Raw genomic sequence first — 18306 nt, forward strand, 5'->3', positions numbered from 1 at the left:
GGAAGATGTGTTTACAATGAAATAACTGAAATATGCAGGGTCAGAGACACAGCAAAGAAAAGGACAAAAGTTCATCCACTACCACAAAGTAAGGACATCTTCTCTGATGTGTAGAAAGATGATGTGCAGTAGAGGGAGGGAAACTTTGATCTTCGACTCGATATAAAACAGTGAAAACACATACAGTATGCTCACATACACACCCTTGAGGGATGGAAATCTCAGCTCTCTTTATTGGTCTGATTCTGTCTCTGGGTTTGTGTGAGCTGAACTCAGCTCTTACACTGAATGATTCTGGAGATGCTGTGAAACAAAGGGCTGGGCTTACAGAGGATAGGAGTGGTGCTGGGGTCAGCACTGAGGCCTCATCTGTGAAATGTAAGCTTCAGGGTACCAGTCGTCTGTCTGCATTCTCAATGGATGGTGACTACGTTATTGGAGGTGTTTTTCCTATACACTACTACGGACAAACAGAGGAGAATAACTACACCACCATGCCTGAGCCACTGAAGTGCACAGGGAGGTTAGTAAGAGGGAGACGTGACACAAAACAATGTGTTAGAATGTGCGCGAACGGAAATGTTTTACAGTGTGTTTACAATGGAGACACGGTGTAGTATTGAATATGAAAGTAACTGTAAAAGTGTTAAAAGTGCATGTACATATATATACATATGGAATGTTTCTTTTTGTCTTTGTTTCTTTTAATTATTATTATTTTGTTGATCAGGTAACTAATATTTATTTGTTTCACAGATGCATGCAGTTATCAGTTGTTGTCCATAACTATGAATTGCCAATCTCCTTTTGTTTTCTTGTTAAACTGTTAATAGTCTTTATTTGTGTCTAACAAGTGCACAAAATAACAGATAGATACGTGATGATGTCTATGCAGTATCGACTCTCGTCAGTTGCGCTTCTCACGCGCAATGATCTTCGCCATCGAGGAGATTAACAACAGCTCGGAGCTGCTGCCAGGCATCAAACTCGGTTATCAGATCCACGACTCGTGCGCCGCAGTGCCCTTAACGGTGCAAGTGTCATTTGAGCTATTAAATGGTCTGGACCAGGTGTTTCACACGGACGATAATTGCTCACAGTCAGGTATGGTGATGGCCATCGTCGGTGAGTCCAGCTCCACGCGATCCATCACCGTGTCGCGAGTCACCGGGGCCTTCAACATTCCTCAAGTACATACTTTTTTGTAACTCTGGTAAATTATGTGATACATTTTCAGTTTTCTGTTCCATACTGACTGCATCTGGCATTCCGTTCGTTAATATTTTGAATTTCTACCGAAATCATTGAAACGGGGCAAATATTTTTTGTCTGTCCCGTTAAAGAATATTACTGTTTTTTCCTTCAGGTGAGCTACTTTGCCACTTGTGCATGTCTGTCCGATAAGAAGCAGTTTCCGAGTTTCTTCAGAACAATCCCGAGTGATCACATCCAGGCTGACGCGCTGGCCAAGCTGGTGAAACACTTTGGCTGGACTTGGATAGGTGCTGTCCGCTCGGATACGGACTATGGCAATGACGGCATGGCGACTTTCCTGCAAGCAGCCCAGAAGGAGGGGATCTGTGTGGAATACTCTGAATCTTTCTATCGAACAAACCCACGCAGCAGGATCCAGAGAGTAGCAGACGTTATCCGCAGGTTTCTGCATCACTGATTGAGGCTTTTGTTCCCTGTGTGACACTTTCTGCACGCAAAATAGAAATGCCTTACCAAGCATAAGCCAAAAGATATTTTTTGTTGTTATTTTTTTATTAGTTTTCTTATTCTCAAAATTGGTGCAGATATTGTTATGAAACAGAGTCTGTGACACCCAAAGTGTTCATCAACCACATCAAAAAGTGTATCTCATGGCCTTTTTTCTTTCTTTCACCAGTCTTGATATTTGTTTGGTGTAATATGATGTAATCATATCTCTTCAGGTCAACAGCGATGGCTGTTGTTGCATTTTTGACTCCTCCAGAAATGGGGATCTTAATGGAGGAGCTGTCAGCTGAGCCCTCTCCTCCTCGCCAGTGGATCGGCAGTGAGGCCTGGGTAACCAGCAGAGACATGCTGAAGTACAGCTTTGTTGCTGGAGCCATTGGATTTGGAATTCAGCGATCTGTCATTCCAGGTCTGAGAGAATTCTTGCTGGATCTCTCTCCCACCAAAGTGGCTGCCTCTCCACTGCTTACTGAGTTCTGGGAACAGGCATTCAACTGCAGGCTGGGAAAAAGTGAGCCAGTTATGCTGATGTTTAACACTGATGTTATTCACAATTTGGCCTTATGGTTGTGTTGTTGTGTTGATCGTTTGCTTGAGTGGAGTTTATTGTGTTAAAACGTCATCAGCTGCTTTGAAATCAAAGCACAGATTTGTTTGGAGTGAAAAATCAATTGATATCGAGCAAAGACGTGAGCTGGATAGAAGATGCAGCTCTGCGAATAATCCTACCTTATAATTTCATTTCAATTTTACATTCTATGTAGATTTTGCATTAACTTGGCTGCAGTGGTTGATACTAAAACTGAAGTAATGAACACCAGCACACATTAAATTGACAGTCTGCAGACACAAAGGGAAAGAAAGATAATATCAAAAAAAAAAAAATCTATTCACCATATAATTCAGACTATGATATGATGAGGTCATTTTTGGCCCTTCTATGTGGAGTTTGCATGTTCTCCCTGTGCCTGCGTGGGTTTTCTCCGGGTACTCCGGCTTCCTCCCACAATACCAAAAACATGCCCATTAGGTTAATTGGCTACTCTAAATTGCCCCTAGGTGTGAGTGTGAGAGTGTGTGATTGTTTGTCTTTGTGTGTTGGCCCTGCGATTGACTGGCGACCAGTCCAGGGTGTACCTCGCCTCTCGCCCGTAGTCAGCTGGGATAGACTCCAGCTCCACCGCGACCCTGACGGATAAGCGGTATAGAAAATGGATGGATGGATGAACTGATCTGTACAATATAGATGTATGAGTTTCTGCAGGCACGTTACATGGAACAAAAATAGAGGAGCAAGAAAATAACAATTAATAGTCATTAATACTATTGTTATATCTTTGTCCAAAAAAAAAAAAAAAATCACCTTCTTCTGTCTCTGTGTGTTTTCAGCTGCAGCCATAGATGAGAGAGTGTGTGATGGATCTGAAGACATACAGACACTACAGATCCAGTACACTGACACATCTGAGCTCCGAATCACTAACATGGTGTACAAGGCTGTTTATGCAATAGCACATGCCATTCATAATTCAGTGTGTCAGGAAACAAATTCTACAACTCAGTGTGACAAAATCACCAGGATAGAGTTAAAAGAGGTCAGTCGAAATGTACAACGAACACCCAAATGCTCTTGCTTTCAAGAGAGGCTTTTAATATAACATACCTATCTAATATACCATCACTGTCTTACTTTGCTTCATCCTCACAGCTTCTCACTCAACTGAAGAAAGTAAATTTTTCCCAAAATGGTTATGATGTGTCATTTGATGCCAATGGGGATCCTGTGGCCACATATGAGCTGGTTAACTGGCAAAAGAGTGAAAGTGGCAGCCTTGAGTTGGTGACAGTAGGTTTCTATGATGCATCACTGCCAGCAGGCCAGGAGTTCAGTATCAACAGGAACCTCACCTGGATGGAAGGTAGAACACAAGTAAGGAGTGTTGGACAAATTTCACAACTCTGATGAAGGGCTGAATTTTCTCAACCGGCAGCTAATTTTAAACAAATTCAGCAAATGTTATGATGCATTAGAAATTAAGTTAAACAGTTACAATACATACAGACAGCTTTCATTTTAACTTGTTTATAACAATTTGCTTTTATTTGAATTGGTGAACTGTGCTTGTTTAAAACAAATCAGTGACAGATGAGAGGTTGAGGACAAAACAGATAAACATACTACTTTCTATTTCTTTCTATTTCTGATGACATCTTTTTGTTTGTTTAAGAGATGTATTTGTCATGACGTTTTCTGCGTGTACTCCGGCTTCCTCCCACAATACCAAAAACATGCACATTAGGTTAATCAGCTACTCTACATTGCCCCTAGGTTTGAGTGTGTGGTTGTTTGTGTTTGTGTGTTGGCCCTGCGATTGACTGGCGACCAGTCCAGGGTGTAACCCGCCTCTCACCCGTAGTCAGCTGGGATTGGCGCCAGCTCCACCACGACCCTGACGGATAAGCGGTATAGAAAATGGATGATTTGTGAGCCCATTCACCATCATAAAATATTGGCATTCAACATTTCTCCAAATCAGAAGAAATGTGAGTGAGCGTCATCTTTTGCAGTTCAAATCATGAATCAGTCATGTGAAACAAACCTGTTAGGTTCTTTAAAGAACAGGACCACAAAGCAGAGACAAACACACTGGTGAGAGGGAACAAAAGGTTCTTTTAATCAACTAAAACCAGAAACAAACGCAGGCTGTGGAGGTAGGGATCTGGCTGACAGAAAGATCTTCAGCAGGAGAATTCAGGTAACTGATGAACAGCATGCAGAGGTAGAGCGTAGAATAATCTGGCAGCAAGCAGGAGTGAAGGCCAGGCTTATAAAGTGGAGTGAATAGGCTGATAGAACTCAGGTGTGCCTCAGCAGCCAACAGAAGGAGCCAGCCACACCCCCTGCCACCCACAGGCTCTGCAAAAGAAACAGAAAATGGAAAGGGAAACAGAGCAAAAAAAGAAAAGCACAACAGAAAACATCCTACGCCAAACCATAACACAAACCACTCTGTTCACTGATATGAGAGGGACCAGTCCTCAACTCCACTAACTCATTCACTGACTTGCCCCCTCCTGACTATATATTGCAAACTGTTAAGACAGCATGAGACCAGGTTATACACTACTGTGCCAATCTGACATCAACTGTATTTGTAGAAATCTGTCAAGCCAATCACCATGTTAACCCTGTCCTCTAGGAAAAGAAACTTTGGCACATGTTTCTACTCAGTCTGAGCTGTCCCAGGTCACACTCAGTCCCCTGAACTGAGTTGAAGGTGGAACACATGCTGCAGGAATCGATCATTCACTCAGTCAGTACTCTCGCTCTCCAGGCCTTGGAGCTGGAGGTCTGTTAGGACTGTACAAAATATCAATCTCTTGATCATCTTTCTGCAAGTTAGAACCTTCACAGACGGTGAAGAGGATACTTTGTCATTGCAGTCAAATGTCAAATGGATCCTTGTGCATATTTACATAAGTGCTGCATGAAAAGTGATGTGCATGAAAAATATCCAATGACCTACAATGAAAACAGCTTGAGATATGTGATGCTTGAATGATTCATGTTAATTACATCATAATTTCTGATGTGGCATTCTTCACATGACGTGTACCAGCCGAGACTTGACAAGTGCAATTGTGTTTGTGATGACAGAAGACTGAGCAATCATCATCTTCATCTTCCGTCAATCGTTACTGCACAGCTCAAAAAGATACATTGCATTTGAGTAACCACAGTGGGAACTGGAGTTTATGGTGATCAGTTTTTCTTCCATGGCCTATCAGTTTTGAGAAAAGAAAAAAAAGAAATTCGTCCAGTTAAACTGAAATTATTTATATCTACATGTCAGGTCCCTGTGTCAGTGTGCAGTGACAGCTGTCCTCCAGGAACTCGTAAAGTGCTGCAGAAAGGAAAACCCATCTGCTGTTATGATTGTATACTGTGTCCTGAGGGAGAGATTAGCAATGCTACAGGTAACTTTTTGTTTCTAATGCATAACTACATAATCAAATATTTTACTGCTAAACACCCTTTGTGATTTTTTTGTTTTTTCCAGATTCTCCTGATTGTTTCCCTTGCCCCAAGGAGTTCTGGCCTAACGCAGAGAGAGACTCTTGTCTCCCCAAACCTGTAGAGTTTCTGTCCTTTGACGAGGTCCTAGGAATCATCCTGGCTGCATTCTCAGTTGCTGGTGCCTGTCTTGCCATTATAACAGCGGCTGTGTTCTTTCATCACAGGACATCCCCGATTGTCAGGGCCAACAACTCTGAGCTGAGCTTCCTGCTGCTCTTCTCCCTGACTCTCTGTTTCTTATGTTCATTAACTTTCATTGGAGCACCCACTGAGTGGTCCTGCATGCTGCGCCACACAGCATTTGGGATCACCTTCGTCCTCTGCATCTCTTGTGTTCTTGGGAAAACAATAGTTGTGTTGATGGCCTTCAAAGCTACACTCCCAGGTAGTAACGTCATGAAATGGTTTGGTCCTCCACAGCAAAGAATGACTGTGGTGTCTTTTACATTTGTTCAAGTTTTAATATGTACCATTTGGTTGGTTCTTAGTCCCCCTTTTCCGATGAAAAACCTGACCACATACAAAGAGAGGATCATCCTGGAGTGTGCATTGGGCTCAGATATTGGGTTCTGGGTTGTGCTCGGGTACATCGGCCTGCTGGCTGCCTTTTGCTTAGTGTTAGCTGTCTTAGCCCGCAAACTACCTGATAACTTTAATGAAGCCAAGTTTATCACCTTCAGCATGTTGATATTCTGTGCAGTGTGGATCACCTTTATCCCAGCGTATGTCAGCTCTCCCGGGAAATTTACTGTGGCTGTGGAGATATTTGCCATTCTGGCCTCCAGTTTTGGATTGATTCTGTGTATATTTGCTCCAAAGTGTTTCATCATACTCTTTAGGCCAGAGAAGAACACAAAGAAACATTTGATGAACAAAAACTGAACATAAGACATCAGAGATTCTGAAACAGTTAATATGTTAAACAGTTATGTTAAACAGTATCATAAAATATAGTTGTAGAGCACATGTTACACACAATGAACACTCTTTTTTCATCTATTTCATTTAAGTTTTCCCATATACAAGTTTGATAAATAAAATATTTTAATTGTAGATTGTTGAATTTCTTTTGATATGGGTTTGCATTTTTGACACACAAAAAAATGCCATGTTCAAAATAAAATCTAAACTCAATTAGTTTGGGAATGAGAGGGAATTTTGTCACGTCATTTTCAACAATTATATATGTGATTAAAAAAAGAGAGAGCTGGTAAAGGGACCAGGTACAACTCAGTAAGGGTGGAGTAAGTTTATGTATACTAAAAAGAGGGATGCCGTCAAAAGAATTATATAAAGCCATGAAAACACATACAGTATGCTCATATGCGATACTGAAGTGATGGAGATCTCAACTCTGTTTATTGGCCACTTTCTGTCTCTGGTTTTGCGTGGGCTGAACTCAGCTCTTGTCTTCAATGGTTCTAGAGATGCTGTGAAACAAAGGGCTGGGCTTACAGAGGATAGGAGTGGTGCTGGGGTCAGCACTGAGGCCTCATCTGTGAAATGTAAGCTTCAGGGTGCCAGTCGTCTTCCTGCATTCTCAATGGATGGTGACTATGTTATTGGAGGTGTTTTCTCCATACACCGCTACAAACAAACAGAGACGCATAACTACACCACCATGCCCGAGCCTCTAAAGTGCACAGGGAGGTTAGTAAGAGTAAGAAGAAGTGATGGAAAAGAATATGGTCGAATATGTGATGATCGAAATGTTTTCAACTGTGTGATGTGCAAAGAACAAAAGGTTGCTACGTTTTCCTTTAGAATTCAAAGTAAAAATAAATATATCTTCATTTTAACCTAAAGGAATGAAAATAACTAAAATAGGTAAAAATGTTTTTAAAATGTTTTTGTTTTTTTAATTGTCCTGTTTATATGTAAATTCGCACAGTGACACGAGTGTCTGTGTGCAGCATTGAGGCCCGTGAACTGCGCTTCTCACGCGCAATGGTCTTCGCCATCGAGGAGATTAACGACAGCTCGGAGCTGCTGCCAGGCATCAAACTCGGTTATCTGATCCACGACTCGTGTAGCGCGGTGCCTCTGTCGACGCATATAGCGTTCCAGCTATTAAATGGTCTCGACCCGGTGTTTTACACGGGCGATAGTTGCTTACAATCAGGTATGGTGAAGGCCATCGTCGGTGAGTCTAGTTCCACGGGATCCATCAGCACGTCGCGCATCATCGGAGCCTTTGACATTCCTCTCGTAAATACTTTGGATTACTGGCAAGATACATTATTTTTATAGGCTAGTGCTGTTTTATTGTTTATTGTTTATTTATTTATTCACATTTTTGCCTGTCTCGTTGAAGAATTGCATTTCTGTTTTCCTTCAGGTGAGTCACTTTTCCACTTGTGCATGTCTGTCCGATAAGCAGCAGTTCCCGACTTTCTTCAGAACAATCCCGAGTGATCAGTTCCAGGCTGACGCGCTGGCCAAGCTGGTGAAACACTTTGGCTGGACTTGGATAGGTGCTGTCCGCTCGGATTCGGACTATGGCAATAACGGCATGGCGACTTTCCTGCAAGCAGCCCAGAAGGAGGGGATCTGTGTGGAATACTCTGAATCTTTCCATCGATCCAACCCACGCAGCAGGATCCAGAGAGTAGCAGACGTCATCCGCAGGTTTCTGCATCACTGATTGTGCTTTTGTCCTCTGAGTGACACTGACCTTTTGCACACAAAACCCCAACTGTTTTGATAAGGATAAATCAAAATCAATCTTCTCAGGAAATTGTCTATTGAACATTGTTATGATTTTTAATTGTCTCATATTCATTGCAGATCTTGTTAATAAAAAATAGTGTGTGACATGCATGCTGTAAATTTCCAACACAAAAACGTGTCTCTTGTGTTTCTTTCTTTTACTAGTCTTGATACTTGCTTTGTATAATTTAAGGTTCTGTGTGTGTCTCCAGGTCAACAGCAATGGTTATCGTAGCATTTGTAGCTTCTACAGAATTCAGGATCTTAATGGAGGAGCTGTCATTGGAGCCCTCGCCTCCTCGCCAGTGGATCGGCAGTGAATCCTGGCTAACAAACCGGGACCTGCTGAGGTTCAGCTTCTGTGCTGGAGCCATTGGATTTGGGATTCAGCGATCCGTCATTCCAGGTCTGAGAGAATTCTTGCTGGATCTCTCTCCCACTAAAGTGGCTGCCTCTCCACTGCTTACTGAGTTCTGGGAGGAGGCATTCAACTGCAGGCTGGGAAAACGTGAGCTAGTAATGTTGATTTTTATCACTGATGTTATTCACAATTTGTTGTTAATGGTTGATTTGTTGTGTTGATTGTAATTTTGAGTGGAGCTCACTGTGTTACAAAGTGATCTGCTGCTTTAAGATCAGGCCACAGATTTCTGTAGAGATGGCAATATACTACAGTAATATTGAACAAGAACATGACACGGACAGACAATGCAACTCTGTGAATAGTCTTGCTTTATTATTTCAACTTCAGGTCCTGTGAAGATTTTGTATGAACTTAACAGCAGAATATAAGCAGATATTATATTTACAGTCTCCCACTCAAAGTTAAAGAAGTGTGATCGTAATATTAAAAATCTGTTAACAGGGTGAATTCGGCTATTTTAATAAAAGTGGTTTCAGATCATGTCTTTATTTTAACAACTTTGAAACAGTTCAAATCAGTTTGGTGATTTCACTGGGAAAGTGATGTCCTGTTTTTGTCTTTTATAAAGGCCACAAACCATAAAAGAAGAAGTTTGTGTAAACATGAAAACATAAGTTGGTGTTCATGATGCTGGGACAAACAGGCCTGATAAAAACTGACACAGTAGAGATTTAAAGGAAAATACATGAAGACCTGTCTGTAAAATGATGCATTGAAATCTAATGTAAAATAAACATGTTTTATGAAAACAATACAAATATATGAATTTGTGCAGGTAGTTTGAATAAAACAAAAATATAGCAGGAGCAGAATAATAAATGCAGCAATTAATTCTAGTGGAATATAATTGTTAAAATTAGAAACACCTTCTTCTGTCTCTGTGTGTTTTCAGCTGCAGCCGTGGATGAGAGAGTGTGTGATGGATCTGAAGACATACAGACGCTCCAGAGCCTATACACTGACACATCTCAGCTCCGAATCACTAACATGGTGTACAAGGCTGTTTATGCAATAGCACATGCCATTCACAATTCAGTGTGTCAGGAAACAAATTCTACTACTAAATGTGATAAAATCGCCAGGACAGAGCCCAGACAGGTCACTTGAAATAATAAATTTCATAAAAAATGAACAAGTAAACAATCCAGTGTTCTTTTTTCACCATAATATAACTTAATGAAATGCAGTATTCCTTTCTCTCCAACACTGTCTTACTTTGCTTCATCCTCACAGCTTCTCACTCAGCTGAAGAAAGTAAATTTTTCCCAAAATGGTTATGATGTGTCATTTGATGCCAATGGGGATCCTGTGGCCACATATGAGCTGGTTAACTGGCAGAAAAGTGAAAGTGGCAGCAATGAGTTGGTGACAGTAGGTTTCTATGATGCATCACTGCCAGCAGGCCAGGAGTTCAGTATCAACAGGAACCTCACCTGGATGGAGGGCAGCACACAGGTAAGCAATGATGGGCAAAGTATACAACTATTTCCAGTGTAAACACGTCTGCATCAGTACAAGATGATCCGAGCAGTTGCAAAAAAACTACTTAGTTTATAAAGTGAGAAAGTCTCGAGTAGGGTGGAGATTGGGGTTCAATGGTGAGTCACACCATTGAACCCTCAGACAGCTTTCACCCAAGAGAAGAGTTTGCATCCCATGTGCAAACAAATATCTCTGATCTTTTCTTAAAACTGACTAAGTAGAGTTGTGACAAAACTTAAACGAAGTGCTGTTTCATGTTTGTCTCATTTTGGAAAGACTGTGTGAGGGTTAGGGGTTTAGCAATTGGAGCTAAACCTGTCAGAAAAAATGAACCTCAGCTTGACATAAAGTGTATGAAATGGTATAAACCACCCAACATGTATTTGGAGAAAGTTTCCTCTGTTAACATGGAGGGGTGGGGTTTATGGCTAGTACTTCAGCCTGACACCAAGGGGACATCAAGTTTTTATGGCAGCTTGACTTTTGGGGAGCTCTCGTGTCACTGAAGTCATTGATTGAGACAGGAGAAGATTTTTGACAAGGCATTAGGGGTTTTCTTACAGTGTTTGTGGAAAAAGATGTGAGAGAAATCATCCGCAAAAACAAGGAAAAAATGGACTTTGCACTGAAGTGACAGGAGGGGGAGTTGAACTTCCTGTCATTAGATTTACTGCCAAGACAGCATATGAGTTGTCACACACGAGAGAAGACGAGAAAATTCATCCACTTATTTCAAAGCTATGTTCCAAACTTAGGTGTATGAAAAAAGTAGTACTACCTGAAGTAGTACTACCTGTGTAGGAATGACAGAGTTTGATTGTATCTCCATGTCAGGTCCCTGTGTCAGTGTGCAGTGACAGCTGTCCCCCAGGAACTCGTCAAGTGCTGCAGAAAGGAAAACCCATCTGCTGTTATGATTGTATACTGTGTCCTGAGGGAGAGATTAGCAATGCTACAGGTAACTTTTTGGTTGTCATGCATGTCAACATCAAATATTTGCCCACTAAAAGTTCATTTTGGGTTGTTTTTGTTTCAGATTCTCCTGATTGTTTCCCTTGCCCCAAGGAGTTCTGGCCAAATGCAGAGAGAGACTCTTGTCTCCCCAAGCCTGTAGAGTTTCTGTCCTTTGACGAGGTCCTAGGAATCATCCTGGCTGCATTCTCAGTTGCTGGTGCCTGTCTTGCCATTATAACAGCAGCTGTGTTCTTTCATCACAGGACATCCCCGATTGTCAGGGCCAACAACTCTGAGCTGAGCTTCCTGCTGCTCTTCTCCCTGACTCTCTGTTTCTTATGTTCATTAACTTTCATTGGAGCACCCACTAAATGGTCCTGCATGCTGCGCCACACAGCATTTGGGATCACCTTCGTCCTCTGCATCTCTTGTGTTCTTGGAAAAACAATAGTTGTGTTGATGGCCTTCAAAGCTACACTCCCAGGTAGTAACGTCATGAAATGGTTTGGTCCTCCACAGCAAAGAATGACTGTGGTGTCTTTTACATTTGTTCAAGTTTTAATATGTACCATTTGGTTGGTTCTTAGTCCCCCTTTTCCGATGAAAAACCTGACCACATACAAAGAGAGGATCATCCTGGAGTGTGCATTGGGCTCAGATATTGGGTTCTGGGTTGTGCTCGGGTACATCGGCCTGCTGGCTGCCTTTTGCTTAGTGTTAGCTGTCTTAGCCCGCAAACTACCTGATAATTTTAATGAAGCCAAGCTTATCACCTTCAGCATGTTGATATTCTGTGCAGTGTGGATCACCTTTATCCCAGCGTATGTCAGCTCTCCTGGGAAATTTACTGTGGCTGTGGAGATTTTTGCCATTCTGGCCTCCAGTTTTGGATTAATTCTGTGTATATTTGCTCCAAAGTGTTTCATCATATTGTTTAGGCCAGAGAAGAACACAAAGAAACATTTAATGAACAAAAGCTTAATGTGAGACGTCTGAGGTTTGGAAATAGACATGTCAAAAAATGTAGTTGAAGAGAATTTGCTGTACACTATCAACAGTTTTCACCTAGTTGCTTCAAGTATTTCCATGTACAAGTTTTTTGATTTATTTTTTTTAAGAATTTTAATTAAAGATTTTTGAATGTCCTTCCATGTTTTTGAATTTTTCACACACATACACACAAACAAGAGAAACAAAACAGAGAAAATGTCATGTTAATAAACTCTAAATTCATGACAACAATGTGTGGTACTTAGTTTTGTCACAACATTTTCATAATTCATTTCAAATACATTCAATTGGAACCAATTAATTGTGTGACTGACATAAGAAAGAAGACCCAATAGCAGCAACACTGTATGGGTGTAGTAAGTTGACCTACAAAAGAAGGAGGGAAGATGCTGTTTTTAATTTCTATAAAACAGTGAAAACACATAAGGTATGCTCATATGCAGACACACGAGGGATGGAGATCTCAGCTGTTTTTATTGGTCTGATTCTGTCTCTGGTTTTGCGTGAGCTGAACTCAGCTCTTGTCTCTAATGGTTCTAGAGATGCTGTGAAACAAAGGGCTGGGCTTACAGAGGATAGGAGTGGTGCTGGGGTCAGCACTGAGGCCTCATCTGTGAAATGTAAGCTTCAGGGTACCAGTCGTCTGCCTGCATTCTCAATGCATGGAGACTATGTTATCGGAGGTGTTTTCTCCATACACCGCTACAAACAAACAGTGGAGAATAACTACACCACTATGCCTGAGCCTCTCAAGTGCACAGGGAGGTCAGTAAGAGAAGTGTGGATAAGACAAAGTTATAATGTGTGGGAAAAGAAATGTTTTAAAATGTTTGATGTGCTTTAAATCGTGTTGTCAAGTCTTTTGTCAAGTTTTTTGATTTCAGCAAGTGTTGAAATCTTTAATATGCTATATATTTTTAACAATTAAAATGCATTGAAATTTTTGAAATTAATTTGATTTTTAATCAGTGCATTGAAATTCCTATGTAGTGTTAAGGTAACTGTGATATTGGTTTCAGAAATGCTTTGCAGTTATCGTTAATTGTCCAGTCCAAGAATGGATTCACTATTGTGGTGTGTTTTTGATTTGTGAATTGTCTTGATTATTTGTAAATTTGGACAGTGACATGAGTGTCTGTGTGCAGTCTGGACTCGCGTGAACTGCGTTTTTCACGCGCAACGGTCTTCGCCATCGAGGAGATTAACAACAGCTCGGAGCTGCTGCCAGGCATCAAACTCGGTTATCAGATCCACGACTCGTGCGCCGCAGTGCCCGTGGCCATGCATGTGACATTTCAGCTTTCAAATGGTTTGGACCCGGTGTTTTACACGGGCGATAATTGCTCACAGTCAGGTATGATGATGGCCATCATCGGTGAGTCTGGCTCCACTCCATCCATCAGCATGTCGCGCGTCATCGGGGCCTTTGATATTCCTCTCGTAAATATTTTGAATTTCTGGCCAATATGTTTTCATTGTGGACAATTGGCGATTATTTACTGATTTATTGTTCTCTTTCTGACTTTACACGTAAAAGAACCACACTGTTGTTTTTCCTTCAGGTGAGCCACTTTGCCACTTGTGCATGTCTGTCCGATAAGCTGCAGTTCCCGAGTTTCTTCAGAACAATCCCGAGTGATCAGTTCCAGGCTGACGCGCTGGCCAAGCTGGTGAAACACTTTGGCTGGACTTGGATAGGTGCTGTCCGCTCGGATTCGGACTATGGCAATAACGGCATGGCGACTTTCCTGCAAGCAGCTCAGAAGGAGGGGATCTGTGTGGAATACTCTGAATCTTTCTATCGGACCCACCCACGCAGCAGGATCCAGAGAGTAGCAGACGTCATCCGCAGGTTTCTGTATCACTGATTGAGGCTTTTGTTCCCTGTGTGACACTGACCTTCTGCTTACAAAACCCTAAATGTTTTGATAAAGCTAAGAAAAAGATATTTTCTCACTTGGAACTTTTTTCCCCGATTTTACACTGGCATGATGTTTATTTTTTTTCATATATAATGGATAACTTGCTATTAACAATAGTCTGTGGCACCCATGCTGTACATTCACCACACAAAATGTGTCTCCCTTCCTTTTTTCACCAGTCTTGATATTTACTTTGTAAAATTTAATGTGGGCTACTCATGTTTCTCCAGGTCAACGGCAACAGTTATCGTAGCATTTGTAGCTTCTACAGAATTCAGGATCTTAATGGAGGAGCTGTCACTGGAGCCCTCCCCTCCTCGCCAGTGGATTGGCACCGAGGCCTGGGTAACCAACAGAGACATGCTGAAGTTCAGCTTCTGTGCTGGAGCCGTCGGCTTTGGCATTCAGCGATCTGTCATTCCAGGTCTGAGAGAATTCTTGCTGGATCTCTCTCCCACCAAAGTGGCTGCGTCTCCACTGCTTACTGAGTTCTGGGAGGAGGCATTCAACTGCAGGCTGGGAAAAAGTGAGGTGGTCAAGCTGATTTTTAACATGATATCAATATCTGTTGGTTCCACGTGGTTGTTATTTTGTTGATTGTCTGTTTGAGTGGAACTTACTATGTTAAAAGGTCATCAGCTACTTTAAGATCAAGCAACAGATTTCTAGTACATTACAGTACACAGTATATTGATATTGAGCAAAGACATGAGGTGGACAGAAGATGCAGTTTTATGAATAATCTTGCTTATTGATTTCAACTTTAGGTCCTGTCAAGATTTTGTATGATTTTGGCTGCTGTGTGCACTAAAACTTAAGTTCCAAACACAAACACACATTATATTGTCAGTCTCTAGACACACAGCTGAAGAAAGATAATATTAAACATCCATTTACATTATGAATTAGACTGTTATAATAAGAGTGAATTCAGGTCACTTCTTTATTTTCAACACAATTAAAACAACTTAAGATAGTTGGTGATTTCGCTGAAAAAGTGGTGTGCTGTTCTTACATGAAGGCCTCAAATCATATGAGTGATTGGTGTTAACAAGCCTTGGTAGTCACGACTCTGAAAACAAAAGACACAAATAAAACAAACTGATACAGTTGAGATTTAAAGGTATGAAAAGAATAATAAACACAGTAATGAATACTATTATAATACCATTGTCGAAGCTTCAAACACATTCTTCTCCTCTGTGTGCTTTCAGCTGCAGCTGTGGATGAGAGAGTGTGTGATGGATCTGAAGACATACAGACGCTCCAGAGTCTTTACACTGACACATCTCAGCTCCGAATCACTAACATGGTGTACAAGGCTGTTTATGCAATAGCACATGCCATTCATAATTCAGTGTGTCAGGAAACAAATTCTACAACTCAGTGTGACAAAAACACCAATATAGAGTCCAATCAGGTCAGTCGAAATTAAGTGATGAACACCCCGGTGCTTTAAATATTCCTTTCTCTCCAACACTGTCTTACTTTACTTCATCTTCACAGTTTCTCACTCAGCTGAAGAAAGTCAAATTTTCCCAAAATGGTTATGATGTGTCATTTGATGCCAATGGGGATCCTGTGGCCACATATGAGCTGATTAACTGGCAGAAAAGTGAAAGTGGCAGCATTGAGTTTGTGACAGTAGGTTTCTACGATGCATCACTGTCAGCGGGCCAGGAGTTCAGTATCAACAGGAACCTCACCTGGATGGAAGGTAGAACACAAGTAAGAAGTGGTAGACAAAGTACACAGCGTTATTAATTGAATCAAATTGAGGACATTGCTATGCCTCCTACCCCATGGCAACAGCCTAGGGAAGCCCCCCTTTGACCCCAGCATGACCTTGCCCCAGCGCATAAAGCAAGGTCCACAAGCACATGGCCAGATGAGACCAGTGCAGAAGAACCCATTGGCCCACACAGAGCCTTGACCCCACAGATGTCGCACTGCCTGTATGGGCAAACCCCCCCAACAGAAACACTCCAAAATACCACGGAATGCCTTCCCAGCAGACTGGAAGCTGCCATGGCTGCATTGGGGGACCAACTGTACATAAATATCCATGTTCTTAGAATGTGAAGTCACCAAAGGCCCCACTGGTCAGAAACATTTCAAGCTTGCTAAGGAGGAAGAGTAGAAATCACCATTTGTTGAGATCCGCTATATCATCAGGAAGAAGCTCATGACCCTGCACGGACCAGAATGGCACAGGAGATGAAGGAGAGGAAGCCTGCATTCATAGCTAATCCAGTCGGATTTACTAAACAGCTGTTGGGGCAGGAGCACAGTTTATGCACCTATGTTTCAATGACAACATATGGCTAATAATATTTGAGAGAAGGAAAGAAAATTCATCCACTGATTTTAAAGGTATGCTTTAAACCAAAGAGTAACAGGAACCCTCATGGAAATTAATACGTTTGTATCTGTGTGCCAGGTGCCTGTGTCAGTGTGCAGTGACAGCTGTCCTCCAGGAACTCGTAAAGTGCTGCAGAAAGGAAAACCCATCTGCTGTTATGATTGTATACTGTGTCCTGAGGGAGAGATTAGCAATGCTACAGGTAACTTTCTGTTTTTGATGCATGTCTACAACATCAAACATTTGACTGTTTAAAGTTCTTTTTAATTTATTCTTTCAGACTCTCCTGATTGTTTCCCTTGCCCCAAGGAGTTCTGGCCAAATGCAGAGAGAGACTCTTGTCTCCCCAAACCTGTAGAGTTTCTGTCCTTTGACGAGGTCCTAGGAATCATCCTGGCTGCATTCTCAGTTGCTGGTGCCTGTCTTGCCATTATAACAGCGGCTGTGTTCTTTCATCACAGGACATCCCCGATTGTCAGGGCCAACAACTCTGAGCTGAGCTTCCTGCTGCTCTTCTCCCTGACTCTCTGTTTCTTATGTTCATTAACTTTCATTGGAGCACCCACTGAGTGGTCCTGCATGCTGCGTCACACAGCATTTGGGATCACCTTCGTCCTCTGCATCTCTTGTGTTCTTGGGAAAACAATAGTTGTGTTGATGGCCTTCAAAGCTACACTTCCAGCTAGTAACGTCATGAAATGGTTTGGTCCTCCACAGCAAAGAATGACTGTGGTGTCTTTTACATTTGTTCAAGTTTTAATATGCACCATTTGGTTGGTTCTTAGTCCCCCTTTTCCGATGAAAAACCTGACCACATACAAAGAGAGGATCATCCTGGAGTGTGCATTGGGCTCAGATATTGGGTTCTGGGTTGTGCTCGGGTACATCGGCCTGCTGGCTGCCTTTTGCTTAGTGTTAGCTGTCTTAGCCCGCAAACTACCTGATAATTTTAATGAAGCCAAGCTTATCACCTTCAGCATGTTGATATTCTGTGCAGTGTGGATCACCTTTATCCCAGCGTATGTCAGCTCTCCTGGGAAATTTACTGTGGCTGTGGAGATTTTTGCCATTCTGGCCTCCAGTTTTGGATTAATTCTGTGTATATTTGCTCCAAAGTGTTTCATTATATTGTTTAAGCCAGAGAGGAACACAAAGAAACATTTAATGAACAAAAGCTTAATGTGAGACGTCTGAGGTTTGGAAATAGATATGTCATAAAATGTAGTCGAAGAACAGTTGCTGTACACAATCAACAGTTTTCACCTAGTTGCTTCAAGTATTTAAATGTACAAGTTTTTTGATTTATGTTATTTAAGAATTTTAATTAAAGATTTTTGAACGTCCTTCCATTTTTTTGAATTTTTCACACACATACACACAAACAAGAGAAACAAAACAGAGAAAATGTCATGTTAATAAACTCTAATTTCATGACAACAATGTGTGGTACTTAGTTTTGTCACAACATTTTCATAATTCATTTCAAATACATTAACTTGCAACAGATCAATTGTGTGACTGACATAAGAAAGAAGACCCAATAGCAGCAACACTGTATGGGTGTAGTAAGTTGACCTACAAAAGAAGGAGGGAAGATGCTGTTTTTAATTTCTATAAAACAGTGAAAACACATAAGGTATGC

The 18306-nt window shown here is 41.5% G+C and overlaps 3 protein-coding genes across 3 annotated transcripts; all 3 read left to right on the forward strand.

The window, feature by feature from the left end:
- The first annotated feature begins 494 nt into the window (after nucleotides 1–494).
- LOC124058991 (extracellular calcium-sensing receptor-like) lies at nucleotides 495–6771 on the forward strand. Its single transcript, XM_046388649.1, has 8 exons — nucleotides 495–523; nucleotides 896–1190; nucleotides 1367–1656; nucleotides 1938–2233; nucleotides 3112–3317; nucleotides 3431–3652; nucleotides 5577–5700; nucleotides 5784–6771. The coding sequence occupies exons 1-8, from the start codon at nucleotides 495–497 to the stop codon at nucleotides 6680–6682; spliced, it is 2361 nt and encodes a 786-aa protein (XP_046244605.1). The 3' UTR covers nucleotides 6683–6771.
- A 635-nt stretch (nucleotides 6772–7406) lies between these two features.
- LOC124059832 (extracellular calcium-sensing receptor-like) lies at nucleotides 7407–12650 on the forward strand. Its single transcript, XM_046390216.1, has 8 exons — nucleotides 7407–7450; nucleotides 7714–8008; nucleotides 8139–8428; nucleotides 8722–9017; nucleotides 9826–10031; nucleotides 10167–10388; nucleotides 11250–11373; nucleotides 11452–12650. Exons 1-8 carry the CDS (start codon nucleotides 7422–7424, stop codon nucleotides 12354–12356), a joined length of 2367 nt encoding a protein of 788 aa, XP_046246172.1. The 5' UTR covers nucleotides 7407–7421; the 3' UTR covers nucleotides 12357–12650.
- Nucleotides 12651–12681: 31 nt separating this feature from the next.
- LOC124059831 (extracellular calcium-sensing receptor-like) lies at nucleotides 12682–17935 on the forward strand. The gene is made up of 8 exons (XM_046390215.1): nucleotides 12682–13145; nucleotides 13526–13820; nucleotides 13943–14232; nucleotides 14533–14828; nucleotides 15517–15722; nucleotides 15809–16030; nucleotides 16743–16866; nucleotides 16945–17935. The coding sequence occupies exons 1-8, from the start codon at nucleotides 12835–12837 to the stop codon at nucleotides 17847–17849; spliced, it is 2649 nt and encodes an 882-aa protein (XP_046246171.1). The 5' UTR covers nucleotides 12682–12834; the 3' UTR covers nucleotides 17850–17935.
- Nucleotides 17936–18306: the final 371 nt, after the last annotated feature.

The sequence above is a fragment of the Scatophagus argus genome, chromosome 5 (genome assembly GCF_020382885.2).
Source record: "Scatophagus argus isolate fScaArg1 chromosome 5, fScaArg1.pri, whole genome shotgun sequence".
Taxonomy (NCBI): Eukaryota; Metazoa; Chordata; class Actinopteri; family Scatophagidae; genus Scatophagus; species Scatophagus argus.